The following is a 17,464-nucleotide window of genomic DNA, read 5'->3' as shown; positions in this document are numbered from 1 at the left end:
CAAAGAAAATGAAAGAAACCACAACCCATTAAATATTACACGGTACAAATATATAAATATATATTTGCGCATGTGGATATACACAAGCAATACGTAGAAATAAAGTATGTGTGCACCAAGAACATACTCGCGTAGAAATCATCATCATACTACGGCACCGTGTTGTATATTGTTGAAACCGTGCCAAATACAACAGCCACAACACCAACAAAAAGAAGGAGATAAGTACCAAAGAAATCAATATTACCAACTTTTTCCCTCGTGAAGCCACCTGAGTACATGTAGAACAACGGAGGCAACACAAGTCCGATATGACCACCACAGAAAGCACCAACGAGACCAAAAACAGTGGATGCTTTCGGAATGAAGAGTCCAATAATCAGTGAGGTAAAGTTAATAGTTACAACCACAACAACATGCTTCCAATACGGTACAGTATCAACATGCCAACCCACACAATGGTACAGACCGTCACGTATAGGAATAGCGTGTAGAGCATGAGCAACTGTTATTTTAATTGCAACCCCAATGTACGCAATTGCAACGGCAACATTCTCACCTGGATCATATAGAGACAGCACTGTGTCAACAGATTTCCCTCCAAACTCCAAATAACCAAATAAACCAACCAGGAAGTAAAGCACAGCACATATTGACATGCCGACAGTACCATATATTGTGAAGCGTTGCGGCGACCGGTGTTTCATCTCACGGAATATTTCAAATGCGTTCGACTGGCAGATAAATGAGAAGAGAAATAGTGATAAGCCATCTAAAGCGCTATTTCCAGTGCGCATGTACACGATGTCATCAGCGACACCCTCATTAATGATCTTATTAATGGAATGGCCAATAACAACACATGAAAAATACACAATAAACATCACACCCACAAAGGATAAGTGGCGCAATGAATTAACCTGCTTGGGAATGCACATAGGTAAGATAATCACCAACCACACCATGGATGTCATTAGCCGATTACCACTTTCTGATTTCAAATATTCCGGAACACCATCACGATTGAGCACAGCCTTCAAAATGATACCAATAATGATGATGTAAGCAACGTTACCTCCAAAGCACATCGCTATCATAAGCGCTGCCGCGTAGTAACCAGTAAGTGGACCCATCACCATCCGCGCAGCTTCTCCGTAATTACGCGATCCCGTCTTCACTGCAACCTTTGCAAGAAGATTAAGAGAGTACACCGTGCCAACCGCAACGCAAACAAGGTAAATGCAGGACATAACAATCCCACTCAAATTGAAACCAGTCGGAAGTGAGCAAATGCCAGCACCCAATGTAGCAGAGGCCAGGTTCAGGGCACAGGACCACAATCCACCATGGGGAATAAACTTCTCAAGAAGTACGGCGAAAAGTGAGGGTTTCACTTCCTTTACCACATCATCCTGGCCTTTCTGAGTTACATCGAGTGCAATAGCGTCAGAAGATAATTTTACATCACCAGCGTGAGCAAAAGGATCCGTGTCACGACGGCCCCTGTCATTACCCCCGCTGGATTGATTCGTCATATTGGTAGCGTATTATGATACGAACCTTACGCTTCAAGATAGTAATGTAACATCCAAGTGAAAACGAAGAGATTTTGAAAGACATACCAGAAAGAAGATAATAAATACATCTGCAGCAAACTCTATACAAAGTGGTGGAAGTCAATAGGAAGTCGACAGACAAAGAGATGTGTACTGCAAACAAAAAACGGAACCAGTAACTCAAACACAGATATCCGATCTCGTTACACATTACCACAACGTCTTGCCCCTGATATTTTCCTCCAACAGTTGAATCACTAAGACTGACAAAAGAGAAGAGATACAACAATAACCCAGTTGACAGCAGCAGTGACACTAGAGGAGGAATAATGCTAAGTTTACCCCGATAATAATGATGACAATAACAACAAGTGTGGAAAGGGAAGCCAACCGTTGTGTGTGCTCTCTCCTTTTGGGGAAAATGGAAACAAAAGGAAGTACGACAAAGGAATAACTGGATTCAGTTATCATAAAGAAACGACATATATAATTTTCACAAAAGAATGTAATAATAGTGATAAATCACTGACAAGATGCGGGAGCAACCGAAAGATGAAGATCCATAGAAATATTGCTACTGCAAAGAAAATGAAAGAAACCACAACCCATTAAATATTACACGGTACAAATATATAAATATATATTTGCGCATGTGGATATACACAAGCAATACGTAGAAATAAAGTATGTGTGCACCAAGAACATACTCGCGTAGAAATCATCATCATACTACGGCACCGTGTTGTATATTGTTGAAACCGTGCCAAATACAACAGCCACAACACCAACAAAAAGAAGGAGATAAGTACCAAAGAAATCAATATTACCAACTTTTTCCCTCGTGAAGCCACCTGAGTACATGTAGAACAACGGAGGCAACACAAGTCCGATATGACCACCACAGAAAGCACCAACGAGACCAAAAACAGTGGATGCTTTCGGAATGAAGAGTCCAATAATCAGTGAGGTAAAGTTAATAGTTACAACCACAACAACATGCTTCCAATACGGTACAGTATCAACATGCCAACCCACACAATGGTACAGTGCATCACGTATAGGAATAGCGTGTAGAGCATGAGCAACTGTTATTTTAATTGCAACCCCAATGTACGCAATTGCAACGGCAACATTCTCACCTGGATCATATAGAGACAGCACTGTGTCAACAGATTTCCCTCCAAACTCCAAATAACCAAATAAACCAACCAGGAAGTAAAGCACAGCACATATTGACATGCCGACAGTACCATATATTGTGAAGCGTTGCGGCGACCGGTGTTTCATCTCACGGAATATTTCAAATGCGTTCGACTGGCAGATAAATGAGAAGAGAAATAGTGATAAGCCATCTAAAGCGCTATTTCCAGTGCGCATGTACACGATGTCATCAGCGACACCCTCATTAATGATCTTATTAATGGAATGGCCAATAACAACACATGAAAAATACACAATAAACATCACACCCACAAAGGATAAGTGGCGCAATGAATTAACCTGCTTGGGAATGCACATAGGTAAGATAATCACCAACCACACCATGGATGTCATTAGCCGATTACCACTTTCTGATTTCAAATATTCCGGAACACCATCACGACTGAGCACAGCCTTCAAAATGATACCAATAATGATGATGTAAGCAACGGAGCCGCCAAAGCACATCACTATCATAAGCGCTGCCGCGTAGTAACCAGTAAGTGGACCCATCACTGCTTTGGCAGCTTCTCCGTAATTACGCGATCCCGTCTTCACTGCAACCTTTGCAAGAAGATTAAGAGAGTACACCGTGCCAACCGCAACGCAAACAAGGTAAATGCAGGACATAACAATCCCACTCAAATTGAAACCAGTCGGAAGTGAGCAAATGCCAGCACCCAATGTAGCAGAGGCCAGGTTCAGGGCACAGGACCACAATCCACCATGGGGAATAAACTTCTCAAGAAGTACGGTGAAGAGCGAGGGTTTCACTTCCTTTACCACATCAACATGTTCCTGCTGCGAAGGATCGAAAGCAGCGACCTCAGAGGGAATTGGATTGCTGCCGTCAACAAATGGATCGGTAGTGGCTCCCTTTCCATCATTCGGATGCTTTTTGGTGGCTCGCATCTCACTTCCACTACGCAAGGAATAATGTGACCTAACCTATTGGAATTGTGATAACAAGCAATTAAACACGAAAGGTGAACATGCGCATTGGAAAAAGGGAAAGCAGCAAAGTGTAATGCTGCTCACATCGCAAGAAAACAAAATCCCACTGCAACAATAGAAGCACTGTCAGTATAGCAACGCACAGTTAATTCCTTTACGCCATCGAACCATGAAACGGCAACAGAAGGAGGGGATGGTTACTGTTAACCCACACGTATAGGGAACTAACAGTTCTTACCGACTATAAGCTGTCAGTCTTCACCAGCGTCTGGCTTCAAATACACGCAGCCAATACACATCATGTCATGGCACTTCTTTACCTACACAAACCCTGAAGCAATAAGGATAAGAAAAGGAACAAAAAAACAAAATTAGTAGAATGTTGTACTAACAGAAGCTTAAAATGGCAGCACTCGACGACAATCTCGGTTACAGACATAATGACAACATGGCAAATGCGAGACAGGAATACAAAAAAACAAACGAGAAATAGACTTAAAAACTCCAAAGAAATCAAAAACAAATATATAAAGAACATATATAAAGGAAATATATAAGAAATTTACTTATTGTGTGTAGGGGTCCGTAATCGTTCCAAACGGTAGGAAGCCACAAATCTATGGAAAGAAGAATACCAGCGAAAAAGAAATTTAGCACAAGGAGGAAAAAAACATACGTCATCACAGTATCCGAAAAGAACCTTAATACAACACATTTATTTTTTCAACTGAAAACCGAATAGCTTTGTGTTCACCTTCCCTTTACTTGATAGAAAAATATATATAGGAAATAACTATCATGCTGAAGAAACAGTAAGCGTTCCTCATCATCCTACACAAACTATGAACTTAAACGATAATTTACTAACTATGTGGAAGAGCTGAAAGCGTTCTCATCCCGCCTCCCGCGCTTTCCTTCGCTAAGTCCTGCCCCTGACAGGTAGCCCTCTAGAAACCCCATAGGTTGGATTTACCCCGAAATGTAACGTAACTCCATGTGGCACTTATCAGTTCTTGTCGTAATATCCTGTCAATATTAGATGCCTCTCTCACTAGGGCACTTGAATGCGTGTTGCCTTTTCTCATAATATGCATTACAGCAGTGTTATCCACACATATGTGTAATGGCTCATCGAAACGCCCCCGAAACGCTAACAGGGAGAGTTGAATCGCTCGTGCTTTACCTTGTGCTATCATGTGAGGTGCCTTTTCCCATGCGCCTCTTGCTATTAAGATCTCTCCCGTATCTCGAAATAACATCCATCCCCATCCCTGCACGGTGGCATCCGTCACCAGCGTGGCTGTAGAGGGCTGGACCTGTGGTGGGGCCACTGCTACATTTTTCAACAACTCGCTCATCTACTGCTTCACCAGCTTCAATACACTTTTTTGTAGATAAGCCCGATCGGAAGGTTTTACCAAACCCCTATTTAGGAGAGAGAGAAACGTCGACGCATCATTTTAAAGAAAATATAGTAAGAGAAAAGTGGCTCCCCTAACCTCAGCCGCATATATCATGCATAATACAACTCTCTCCATCTGTTTTATGGTCGCTGTCTCGAGTGGAGCTAATTCTCGAATCCGCCGCATCATCTTTGCATTCAACAAAACCGTCTGTTTGTCATGCTCAAATAAAAACCCGATAAATTCGTAACGTGTTGCCATTTCTTTGCTCACCAACATTTACTCCGCACTCTTTCATGTTTTTAGCAATGTGGTCCCCCCATTCCTTGACCGTTTTGTGTGGTCTACTGATACGGATGTTGTCGATCCATGTGTGCACTCTCTATTCGTTGGTGGCCGCATATTGTGGTTTCGCTGCCCCAGGATCTCCTGCCAAAACTCTCGTGATGTCTTTACAATTTCATGGCTTCATTTATTAACCAATTGGAGTTGATTCAATTCTACGGCTTCCCCACTTTTCTGTTCAACAGCAGAGACCCACTCAAATGTCTTTTGTGGCATGTTCATCCGGGAAAAAAGAAGCCTTTAAATCAAACAACCCTGCGGATTCATCATAAACCGCACTTAGATATTGGGATATATATCCCAACGGGACTTCGGCCTCGTAATCATTTTTGGCATTTTTTACCTTGGACCAAGCAATAAATCGGCGTCTTTTTCCTGTCGGCTTCTACTCCACAACTGAAAAAGGTATGACCCATCCCTTTGTAGGAAGATCCGAAGGTTGGCTTATAACACCTGCTTCTTTTATGATTACAGCGTCTTTTTCCGCAATCCGCAAATGTGACTCCCTGTCTCTTTCTTTCAAATTTCCTTCCGTGGCAATCATCAAGTTCCATAACTTGTCAAACCGTTGCCGCGTCTCCTCCTTCATTCGTCTTCGTACCCGTTCCAAATACAATGTTCCCACATTTACTTCCTGAAGAGGTAATGTCATCTCTCCCTCCTTTGACGCTACCCGTGTTTCTTGCGAGTGCAGAATGATGTTATGTCCTCGATAATTTTTTTGTCATTGACCATAACGATATCCCTGCTTGGCGGGAATTATCTGGCATATCCCATGGTAAATCTGTTTTTCCCCTTCTCAGGGGTTTTACATCAGCACAGTCATGCGCAACTCCGACTTGTTGATGGTGGCGGTCCATAGACACAAATAGCGTCCTACCGTGCTTCGAGGAAGCTCCTGAGGGTTTGTGTGCTTTCCCAATTGTGTTAATAATATTGAATCGAGGGCGTGTGTTTTTACGCCACTAATGCCAACTCTGGGTGTGCCAAAGTCCCTCTCTTTATTGAATGTGCAGTCACCCCGAATGGGCTTAGTATTGTTTCCATTCCCTTCGTTGTAATGGCTGTGAGCTTTTCACTACCCTCCATTTCCCTGATTACCCTTCGGATCCTTCCTGCATCTTCTCCGCTTATCACCACATACTTCGTGGTTCTGTGTGTGTCGCTTTTGAATGTCTTTGGGAGTGCTCCTCAGTTTACCACTATGGCATCATCTTTTTTGTCTTGTGGATGGAGCACAAAATTCTCTTGTTGTAGCTGTGCTATTTCTCCCCATCTGCTAGCTGTGATTCAGGATAGTCTTAAAGCTACTCGATCCCGCTCCAGTGTTAAAGTGTCACACGCGAGATCGAGCTCCCAACGCAACATGGGTCAAGCCTGTTTTATGGTATTTCCCCCTGTCATTCTGCATAGTCCGGCTACAAATACATTCGCGCTGGTGTATGCTCTGCGGCTAGTAATGATAGTAGTGTCCTTGTGTACTGTATGGCGCTGCTCTTTGCCAGTTGCAAACTTACAATAAACAAGGGGATTGTCGTTTCGACAGCCGGTAGTCCGTGTTTGTCTGCAAACGCATAGAACTTTCGGATTATGGATCCTTTCTGTTCCCAAGTTGTACGCGTCCACATCCTTTTTGCTAATTAGTTTGCTTCTGAAGCCATTGCAATAATACACGGATTGTGTGTAGAAGCTAGAATAACCGTGACGTCGTTTACCAAGAACACCTTTGTTGCATGTTGTTGATTTCCATTTGACATTTCCCAGATCCCTTGAAAGGCTCCTTCCAGTCATTGAGCTGCTGTCGACTTCGCTGTGCGTAAGGACCATGCTGTCCCCGTCCGTGTCGGGTAACTCATTTGTCGACGAGGGGTAGGAGTAGTTGTAATTGTTATCGTCCTCCACTGTATGACTCTCTCCGCTGTGTTGGTTTTTCCCTTGTGGTGGAGTATAGGTAGGGAAATATTAAAGCCCCCAAATTCATTGCTTCTCTCGCCTCTTCAAAAAGCCTTTAGGAAATCTGAGTTTCTAGGCAACACAAAACTTACCATCAATTGCCTCAGCGATCCCAGATCCATTTTCTGTTCGCGGTCAAAGTAAACACCATTAGGGTTTTCATCCTCGATTGTCAGAATTCCATCCACGTGGTATGCATCTCTCGGGTTCTGTACTGGCTCAAAGTCGAAAGAAAAAGATGTCGGTCCCTTTTGGCGAACAGATTCCATAAAAGCCGTGACATTTATTACCCTCTCTCTCTCTGAAAATCGATCGTGTATGAGGCAGCATCTTTGATATCATAAAACATATTTTTTTCTTTCTAGAACTTACACCCTCTGGCAGGCAGCTGTAAAATATTGGAGAAGACAGTGTATTTATATAAGGAAATTCGTACAAAATAATACCATGTAATCCCATATCCAAAACCATTGGTAACGCAGGGTTTCCAAAAAAGAAAAAAAAATGAAAGCAAAAACGTCACGCAAATAAGTCACATGGGTTTCTACACCCAAGACATACCTGCGTGTATATATTGCCTAAACCTTATATATTTCCTTAAAGTTGCCCTTTATGCTCAGTTGGTCCCTTTCTCCTTAAGTTAAAATTAATGCCATCACCATGGCTATTCCCCTTCACCCTTACAGGTTGAGCTGGAGGCCAAACTACCGACCTGCCCCAACAGCACCGGTACAAATTACAATTATTACCGACGCCGTACAGGCAGCCAAAGGAATGAAAACAAAAATATAAGAAAAGATATTTACCACATTTAATTAATTACTACTTTTTTTGGTTCTATCAAAAGAATTATTTATTGAATCAAGAAATTCTCATTTACACACACAAATTCCTACAGGGGGAATCATAAAGATAAAACATCCATAGACGCTCCATTTGCAACCTAATGTGTCAAGACAGTGCACCGGCTATGGTCGTTACCGTGCCAAATACAACAGCCACAACACCAACAAAAAGAAGGAGATAAGTACCAAAGAAATCAATATTACCAACTTTTTCCCTCGTGAAGCCACCTGAGTACATGTAGAACAACGGAGGCAACACAAGTCCGATATGACCACCACAGAAAGCACCAACGAGACCAAAAACAGTGGATGCTTTCGGAATGAAGAGTCCCATTAGTAGAGCCGCTAAAGTAATAGACGTCACAATAAGGGAATGCTTCCAGTACGGTACAGTATCAACATGCCAACCCGTACAATGGTACAGTGCATCACGCATTGGTATGATGTGCAAAGCAAAGGCAACACAAACCTTGGCAGCAACCCCAATGTACGCAATTGCAACGGCAACATTCTCACCTGGATCATATAGAGACAGCACTGTGTCAATGGCATCCCCTCCAAACTCCAAATAACCAAATAAACCAACCAGGAAGTAAAGCACAGCACACATTGACATTCCGACAGTACCATATATTGTGAAGCGTTGCGGCGACCGGTGTTTCATCTCACGGAATATTTCAAATGCGTTCGACTGGCAGATAAATGAGAAGAGAAATAGTGATAAGCCATCTAAAGCGCTATTTCCAGTGCGCATGTACACGATGTCATCAGCGACACCCTCATTAATGATCTTATTAATGGAATGGCCAATAACAACACATGAAAAATACACAATAAACATCACACCCACAAAGGATAAGTGGCGCAATGAATTAACCTGCTTGGGAATGCACATAGGTAAGATAATCACCAACCACACCATGGATGTCATTAGCCGATTACCACTTTCTGATTTCAAATATTCCGGAACACCATCACGATTGAGCACAGCCTTCAAAATGATACCAATAATGATGATGTAAGCAACGTTACCTCCAAAGCACATCGCTATCATAAGCGCTGCCGCGTAGTAACCAGTAAGTGGACCCATCACCATCCGCGCAGCTTCTCCGTAATTACGCGATCCCGTCTTCACTGCAACCTTTGCAAGAAGATTAAGAGAGTACACCGTGCCAACCGCAACGCAAACAAGGTAAATGCAGGACATAACAATCCCACTCAAATTGAAACCAGTCGGAAGTGAGCAAATGCCAGCACCCAATGTAGCAGAGGCCAGGTTCAGGGCACAGGACCACAATCCACCATGGGGAATAAACTTCTCAAGAAGTACGGCGAAAAGTGAGGGTTTCACTTCCTTTACCACATCATCCTGGCCTTTCTGAGTTACATCGAGTGCAATAGCGTCAGAAGATAATTTTACATCACCAGCGTGAGCAAAAGGATCCGTGTCACGACGGCCCCTGTCATTACCCCCGCTGGATTGATTCGTCATATTGGTAGCGTATTATGATACGAACCTTACGCTTCAAGATAGTAATGTAACATCCAAGTGAAAACGAAGAGATTTTGAAAGACATACCAGAAAGAAGATAATAAATACATCTGCAGCAAACTCTATACAAAGTGGTGGAAGTCAATAGGAAGTCGACAGACAAAGAGATGTGTACTGCAAACAAAAAACGGAACCAGTAACTCAAACACAGATATCCGATCTCGTTACACATTACCACAACGTCTTGCCCCTGATATTTTCCTCCAACAGTTGAATCACTAAGACTGACAAAAGAGAAGAGATACAACAATAACCCAGTTGACAGCAGCAGTGACACTAGAGGAGGAATAATGCTAAGTTTACCCCGATAATAATGATGACAATAACAACAAGTGTGGAAAGGGAAGCCAACCGTTGTGTGTGCTCTCTCCTTTTGGGGAAAATGGAAACAAAAGGGAGTACGACAAAGGAATAACTGGATTCAGTTATCATAAAGAAACGACATATATAATTTTCACAAAAGAATGTAATAATAGTGATAAATCACTGACAAGATGCGGGAGCAACCGAAAGATGAAGATCCATAGAAATATTGCTACTGCAAAGAAAATGAAAGAAACCACAACCCATTAAATATTACACGGTACAAATATATAAATATATATTTGCGCATGTGGATATACACAAGCAATACCTATGGATAAAAAATAAAGTATGTGTGCACCAAGAACATACTCGCGTAGAAATCATCATCATACTACGGCACCGTGTTGTATATTGTTGAAACCGTGCCAAATACAACAGCCACAACACCAACAAAAAGAAGGAGATAAGTACCAAAGAAATCAATATTACCAACTTTTTCCCTCGTGAAGCCACCTGAGTACATGTAGAACAACGGAGGCAACACAAGTCCGATATGACCACCACAGAAAGCACCAACGAGACCAAAAACAGTGGATGCTTTCGGAATGAAGAGTCCCATTAGTAGAGCCGCTAAAGTAATAGACGTCACAATAAGGGAATGCTTCCAGTACGGTACAGTATCAACATGCCAACCCGTACAATGGTACAGTGCATCACGCATTGGTATGATGTGCAAAGCAAAGGCAACACAAACCTTGGCAGCAACCCCAATGTACGCAATTGCAACGGCAACATTCTCACCTGGATCATATAGAGACAGCACTGTGTCAATGGCATCCCCTCCAAACTCCAAATAACCAAATAAACCAACCAGGAAGTAAAGCACAGCACACATTGACATGCCGACAGTACCATATATTGTGAAGCGTTGCGGCGACCGGTGTTTCATCTCACGGAATATTTCAAATGCGTTCGACTGGCAGATAAATGAGAAGAGAAATAGTGATAAGCCATCTAAAGCGCTATTTCCAGTGCGCATGTACACGATGTCATCAGCGACACCCTCATTAATGATCTTATTAATGGAATGGCCAATAACAACACATGAAAAATACACAATAAACATCACACCCACAAAGGATAAGTGGCGCAATGAATTAACCTGCTTGGGAATGCACATAGGCAAGATAATCACCAACCACACCATGGATGTCATTAGCCGATTACCACTTTCTGATTTCAAATATTCCGGAACACCATCACGACTAAATAGAGCTCTCAAAATGATACCAATAATGATGATGTAAGCAACGTTACCTCCAAAGCACATCGCTATCATAAGCGCTGCCGCGTAGTAACCAGTAAGTGGACCCATCACTGCTTTGGCAGCTTCTCCGTAATTACGCGATCCCGTCTTCACTGCAACCTTTGCAAGAAGATTAAGAGAGTACACCGTGCCAACCGCAACGCAAACAAGGTAAATGCAGGACATAACAATCCCACTCAAATTGAAACCAGTTGGAAGTGAGCAAATGCCAGCACCCAATGTAGCAGAGGCCAGGTTCAGGGCACAGGACCACAATCCACCATGGGGAATAAACTTCTCAAGAAGTACGGCGAAAAGCGAGGGTTTCACTTCCTTTACCACATCATCCTGGCCTTTCTGAGTTACATCGAGTGCAATAGCGTCAGAAGATAATTTTACATCACCAGCGTGAGCAAAAGGATCCGTGTCACGACGGCCCCTGTCATTACCCCCGCTGGATTGATTCGTCATATTGGTAGCGTATTATGATACGAACCTTACGCTTCAAGATAGTAATGTAACATCCAAGTGAAAACGAAGAGATTTTGAAAGACATACCAGAAAGAAGATAATAAATACATCTGCAGCAAACTCTATACAAAGTGGTGGAAGTCAATAGGAAGTCGACAGACAAAGAGATGTGTACTGCAAACAAAAAACGGAACCAGTAACTCAAACACAGATATCCGATCTCGTTACACATTACCACAACGTCTTGCCCCTGATCTTTTCCTCCAACAGTTGAATCACTAAGACTGACAAAAGAGAAGAGATACAACAATAACCCAGTTGACAGCAGCAGTGACACTAGAGGAGGAATAATGCTAAGTTTACCCCGATAATAATGATGACAATAACAACAAGTGTGGAAAGGGAAGCCAACCGTTGTGTGTGCTCTCTCCTTTTGGGGAAAATGGAAACAAAAGGGAGTACGACAAAGGAATAACTGGATTCAGTTATCATAAAGAAACGACATATATAATTTTCACAAAAGAATGTAATAATAGTGATAAATCACTGACAAGATGCGGGAGCAACCGAAAGATGAAGATCCATAGAAATATTGCTACTGCAAAGAAAATGAAAGAAACCACAACCCATTAAATATTACACGGTACAAATATATAAATATATATTTGCGCATGTGGATATACACAAGCAATACCTATGGATAAAAAATAAAGTATGTGTGCACCAAGAACATACTCGCGTAGAAATCATCATCATACTACGGCACCGTGTTGTATATTGTTGAAACCGTGCCAAATACAACAGCCACAACACCAACAAAAAGAAGGAGATAAGTACCAAAGAAATCAATATTACCAACTTTTTCCCTCGTGAAGCCACCTGAGTACATGTAGAACAACGGAGGCAACACAAGTCCGATATGACCACCACAGAAAGCACCAACGAGACCAAAAACAGTGGATGCTTTCGGAATGAAGAGTCCCATTAGTAGAGCCGCTAAAGTAATAGACGTCACAATAAGGGAATGCTTCCAATACGGTACAGTATCAACATGCCAACCCGTACAATGGTACAGTGCATCACGCATTGGTATGATGTGCAAAGCAAAGGCAACACAAACCTTGGCAGCAACCCCAATGTACGCAATTGCAACGGCAACATTCTCACCTGGATCATATAGAGACAGCACTGTGTCAATGGCATCCCCTCCAAACTCCAAATAACCAAATAAACCAACCAGGAAGTAAAGCACAGCACACATTGACATGCCGACAGTACCATATATTGTGAAGCGTTGCGGCGACCGGTGTTTCATCTCACGGAATATTTCAAATGCGTTCGGCTGGCAGATAAATGAGAAGAGAAATAGTGATAAGCCATCTAAAGCGCTATTTCCAGTGCGCATGTACACGATGTCATCAGCGACACCCTCATTAATGATCTTATTAATGGAATGGCCAATAACAACACATGAAAAATACACAATAAACATCACACCCACAAAGGATAAGTGGCGCAATGAATTAACCTGCTTGGGAATGCACATAGGTAAGATCATCACCAACCACACCATGGATGTCATTAGCCGATTACCACTTTCTGATTTCAAATATTCCGGAACACCATCACGATTGAGCACAGCCTTCAAAATGATACCAATAATGATGATGTAAGCAACGGAGCCGCCAAAGCACATCACTATCATAAGCGCTGCCGCGTAGTAACCAGTAAGTGGACCCATCACTGCTTTGGCAGCTTCTCCGTAATTACGCGATCCCGTCTTCACTGCAACCTTTGCAAGAAGATTAAGAGAGTACACCGTGCCAACCGCAACGCAAACAAGGTAAATGCAGGACATAACAATCCCACTCAAATTGAAACCTGCAGGCAGTGAGCAAATGCCAGCACCCAATGTAGCAGAGGCCAGGTTCAGGGCACAGGACCACAATCCACCATGGGGAATAAACTTCTCAAGAAGTACGGCGAAAAGCGAGGGTTTCACTTCCTTTACCACATCAACATGTTCCTGCTGCGAAGGATCGAAAGCAGCGACCTCAGAGGGAATTGGATTGCTGCCGTCAACAAATGGATCGGTAGTGGCTCCCTTTCCATCATTCGGATGCTTTTTGGTGGCTCGCATCTCACTTCCACTACGCAAGGAATAATGTGACCTAACCTATTGGAATTGTGATAACAAGCAATTAAACACGAAAGGTGAACATGCGCATTGGAAAAAGGGAATGCAGCAAAGTGTAATGCTGCTCACATCGCAAGAAAACAAAATCCCACTGCAACAATAGAAGCACTGTCAGTATAACAACGCACAGTTAATTCCTTTACGCCATCGAACCATGAAACGGCAACAGAAGGAGGGGATGGTTACTGTTAACCCACACGTATAGGGAACTAACAGTTCTTACCGACTATAAGCTGTCAGTCTTCACCAGCGTCTGGCTTCAAATACACGCAGCCAATACACATCATGTCATGGCACTTCTTTACCTACACAAACCCTGAGGCAATAAGGATAAGAGAAGGAACGAAACAACAAAATTAGTAGAATGTGTGGCAGAAATTAGGGCGCATGTATAGAACTAGGGAAGTATTTTCTTATTGGTGACATCTGGTGGCGGTGAGATCGACTGCGAAACCTTAATATGAGAAGTGAAAGTTTCGTATCCGTGAAAGAGGTGGTGACACTGAGATATTGGCATTGACAACTCGGGCTAATCTTACCGTGTATTTGAGTAAGTAGAGTAGCAAACATTCTTATAGCAACAACTTTTTCCCTGCGTTAACGAGAGTGTTTCATATAAGCCGTTCATTGCAACTGCCTTTTGATGTGCCGCCTCTTTCAGTGGACTACAGCGACGATTTCATCCGATGAAGAGCATGATCTCCGTAGCGACTATCAGGAAGAGGAGCTAGGTGTTTAAGCTACAGGAAGCACGTAAAAAAAAATTAGGGTAACGCACACCTGGAAACAACTCTGTCAAAAAAGCACTAGCGCGCGGTTACAGACTTTCACCTACACTATGAGCAAGAAGCGTAACGGTTGCAGCGCCGCCGCTGCTTGCGGTCGCTAAGCACAGCTCGCCCATCGGTGGTAGCGCATATTCTCGCTCCAGCAGAGCCGTGTTTGCCATTACTTTCCTACTAGTTTCAACCCTAACTTCCTAGTCAATCAAACGTAAATTTGGGGGTTGGTGCAATGCATAACAGTCAGGCACGCGTGTAAACCTACATGTCCGATTCCCACGACGAGCCTGAGATGTGTACGGAGTGTTAACGGTGAAGCGGATGTTATTAACTTGTGTGCAACAACAGCTTTGGACATTCACCTATACCCAACTGCTATACCCCGTTGGCAACGGCGGGGCTGGGGCTTCAGGAAGGGGCACAATCTGCTCCTCCACTTGTCCATGTGCGTTCACAACACCACGTCGTAGGAGTCCGGACTCATGCAGGACCCGAGTGACGGCCAAAAGAATGGAAGGTTCCTTCTTCAGCATGGCCTTGATGTCATGGTGGGCTGTTGGGTCATCAATCTGCCGCCGTAATTCTTTGATGATGCTGTAAATCTCCTCTGTAGCTAAGCCGTATACATCGGCTGGTGGTGTTGGGGGCGGAAGAGGAGGCATCGGCATGTCTGACACGTTTGAAGATGCTCGACTGTGTGGTGACTCATCACCTTCAGCCTTATTGTAGTCATCATTATTCTCTTCCTCTTCGAAGTACATGTGCTACAGATAATGAGCCAGTCGATCAAACTTACCAACAATGGTCTTAATTCTGCTTAACGCTTCGAGTAAATGATTGCTGGTTTGGTGGAACTATGCTAGACCGAGAACACACGTCAAAATAGTCGGTTTTTGTAACAAGGAATAAGACAAGCGGAGGAGAATGTGTTTTGTCCCGCAAGTTTAGGCATGCTGAGAAGTGCGGTGGCGCGCACAGTTTCCTGTGAAAATCAACCGCGCAGAGAGGGATGGCCGCACATTAGCTCCCAAATAACAGTTGTGAAAGGGAAATTATATATTCATTAAACTGCATCGGCACTTCCCCACGGGACAAACTGATTTCAATAAGTCACTGTGGCCCCTCTCCCCAGCTGCTAACGTGGCTGCGAGTCACATGCGACGTGCCCACCTGGGAGGGCATTAAACAACACTAACACATCACCCTTTGTTTGTTCACTACATCCAGTCAGCACGACAGACTCTCTGTCATACATGTTGCACTCAGATACGTGCGATTAACAGTTTTTTGTCGCAATTCTTCCTCACAAAGATAATCACCATCACTGAGGGAGAAAAGGTCAGAACAAATGTGGCGATACTGACAGGAACTACAACGTAGGATGCGCAGGAGTTGCTGTCCTAACAATTCGATAGTTGTGGGCGACACAGAAAGTTTCACACAATTCAACATATACATAGATGATGCTTCCCATAAAAGCTACTTTGTCTCCTCCACATATGCAAGGAACGACAAATCACCGCTTGCCAATTCCCTCGAAATGCTACTCAACTACAAAACGACTGGCCAGCAAGGTCTGCACATGGTGGCGAACTTCATCACCATGCTGTTGTGCCAACTGCAGCAAACGACCCAACGCATTGTTGAACATCTCCCGGTTCTCCTGGAGTTCGACATCTGCCACAACCTCCGGTGCTACATTGGCGCTTGCCTTCTGTATGGTTTGGGTGTAGCGAATAACTGTCTCCCGGGCTTGCATAATCCCTTCATGTACCTGCTCGCATGCTTGCTGCAGGTTTTCTACGGTAGCTCGCGCCCTCTCCTTTTTTTCCAGTGTCTGCCGGAGGTCTTGCTCCTTGCTTTCCATTACCTGCTGGTAATCATTCAGCTCCATCACGCGTCGACTCACAGCTGCCTTTAAGTCTCGTTGCTGCTGTTGGAGTGCTATGCGCATTTTTACCATGTCGTGACTCTCCGGCACGGGGTCAAACATGTGGCGGTAGTTCGAATTGCTCGCGCGAATGACATCTAGTGTCCGCTTTAACTTTGCCATCTCCCGTTCCATTCGGCTCACGCGGGCATCTAAGGTGTCACCACGCAATTGCAAATCCTCCCGCTCGCGCGCTGCCTCCATAACAACTTGCGCTGGAGTCCAATTTGCCTTCTCAGGATCAAGACGCACGAGCTGAACGTCGTAACGGTTGCGAAGGCCGACAAGCGCCTTTTGCCTCTCACGCAAATCTGACACAAGACGCCGCCGCTGCTCCTCTACGAGTTTAGCCTCCATCTTCATCATATCATGATGCACGGCAATCTCAGAAAGCCGCTCCGCGATATCACATGTTAACTGTCGCTTCCGCTCGGCGAGAGTACCGAGCTCACCATTCCGCTGATGCAATGTGCGCTTCAGATCCTGTAATTGCAGCTCTTGAGTGTCAACAAGCACCAACTTCTCTTCGTGTTGTTTGCGAAGCTTTGTCAGTTCGGCAGTGCAGCTGTCGCAACCTAGACTCAGCTGCAACAACTTCTCCCCCGCGACCTTCTTCTCTGAAGTAAGCCGTTCCAACTCGACATTTGCGTGCCACGTTTCTTCG

General features: G+C 43.8%; 7 protein-coding genes across 7 annotated transcripts; all 7 read right to left on the bottom strand.

The window, feature by feature from the left end:
* Positions 1–149: 149 nt before the first annotated feature.
* TbgDal_VIII8590 (amino acid transporter, putative) lies at positions 150–1,535 on the bottom strand (the record flags this gene model as incomplete). The annotated part of the gene is made up of 1 exon (XM_011777889.1): positions 150–1,535. One exon carries the CDS (start codon positions 1,533–1,535, stop codon positions 150–152), a length of 1,386 nt encoding a protein of 461 aa, XP_011776191.1.
* Positions 1,536–2,285: 750 nt separating this feature from the next.
* Positions 2,286–3,668, bottom strand: TbgDal_VIII8580 (amino acid transporter, putative; the record flags this gene model as incomplete). Its single annotated transcript, XM_011777888.1, has 1 exon — positions 2,286–3,668. One exon carries the CDS (start codon positions 3,666–3,668, stop codon positions 2,286–2,288), a length of 1,383 nt encoding a protein of 460 aa, XP_011776190.1.
* Positions 3,669–8,362: 4,694 nt separating this feature from the next.
* On the bottom strand, positions 8,363–9,748 carry TbgDal_VIII8570 (amino acid transporter, putative; the record flags this gene model as incomplete). Its single annotated transcript, XM_011777887.1, has 1 exon — positions 8,363–9,748. One exon carries the CDS (start codon positions 9,746–9,748, stop codon positions 8,363–8,365), a length of 1,386 nt encoding a protein of 461 aa, XP_011776189.1.
* A 757-nt stretch (positions 9,749–10,505) lies between these two features.
* On the bottom strand, positions 10,506–11,891 carry TbgDal_VIII8560 (amino acid transporter, putative; the record flags this gene model as incomplete). Its single annotated transcript, XM_011777886.1, has 1 exon — positions 10,506–11,891. The coding sequence occupies one exon, from the start codon at positions 11,889–11,891 to the stop codon at positions 10,506–10,508; it is 1,386 nt and encodes a 461-aa protein (XP_011776188.1).
* Positions 11,892–12,648: 757 nt separating this feature from the next.
* Positions 12,649–14,031, bottom strand: TbgDal_VIII8550 (amino acid transporter, putative; the record flags this gene model as incomplete). The annotated part of the gene is made up of 1 exon (XM_011777885.1): positions 12,649–14,031. The coding sequence occupies one exon, from the start codon at positions 14,029–14,031 to the stop codon at positions 12,649–12,651; it is 1,383 nt and encodes a 460-aa protein (XP_011776187.1).
* Positions 14,032–15,232: 1,201 nt separating this feature from the next.
* On the bottom strand, positions 15,233–15,631 carry TbgDal_VIII8540 (hypothetical protein, conserved; the record flags this gene model as incomplete). Its single annotated transcript, XM_011777884.1, has 1 exon — positions 15,233–15,631. The coding sequence occupies one exon, from the start codon at positions 15,629–15,631 to the stop codon at positions 15,233–15,235; it is 399 nt and encodes a 132-aa protein (XP_011776186.1).
* A 782-nt stretch (positions 15,632–16,413) lies between these two features.
* Positions 16,414–17,463, bottom strand: TbgDal_VIII8530 (hypothetical protein, conserved, (fragment); the record flags this gene model as incomplete). Its single annotated transcript, XM_011777883.1, has 1 exon — positions 16,414–17,463. A coding segment is annotated over one exon (1,050 nt), but the record flags the coding sequence as incomplete, so codon positions are not given.
* Position 17,464: the final 1 nt, after the last annotated feature.

The sequence above is a fragment of the Trypanosoma brucei genome, chromosome 8 (assembly GCF_000210295.1).
Source record: "Trypanosoma brucei gambiense DAL972 chromosome 8, complete sequence".
NCBI classification, from domain to species: domain Eukaryota; phylum Euglenozoa; class Kinetoplastea; order Trypanosomatida; family Trypanosomatidae; genus Trypanosoma; species Trypanosoma brucei.
This window is presented reverse-complemented; position numbering and strand designations above follow the sequence as displayed.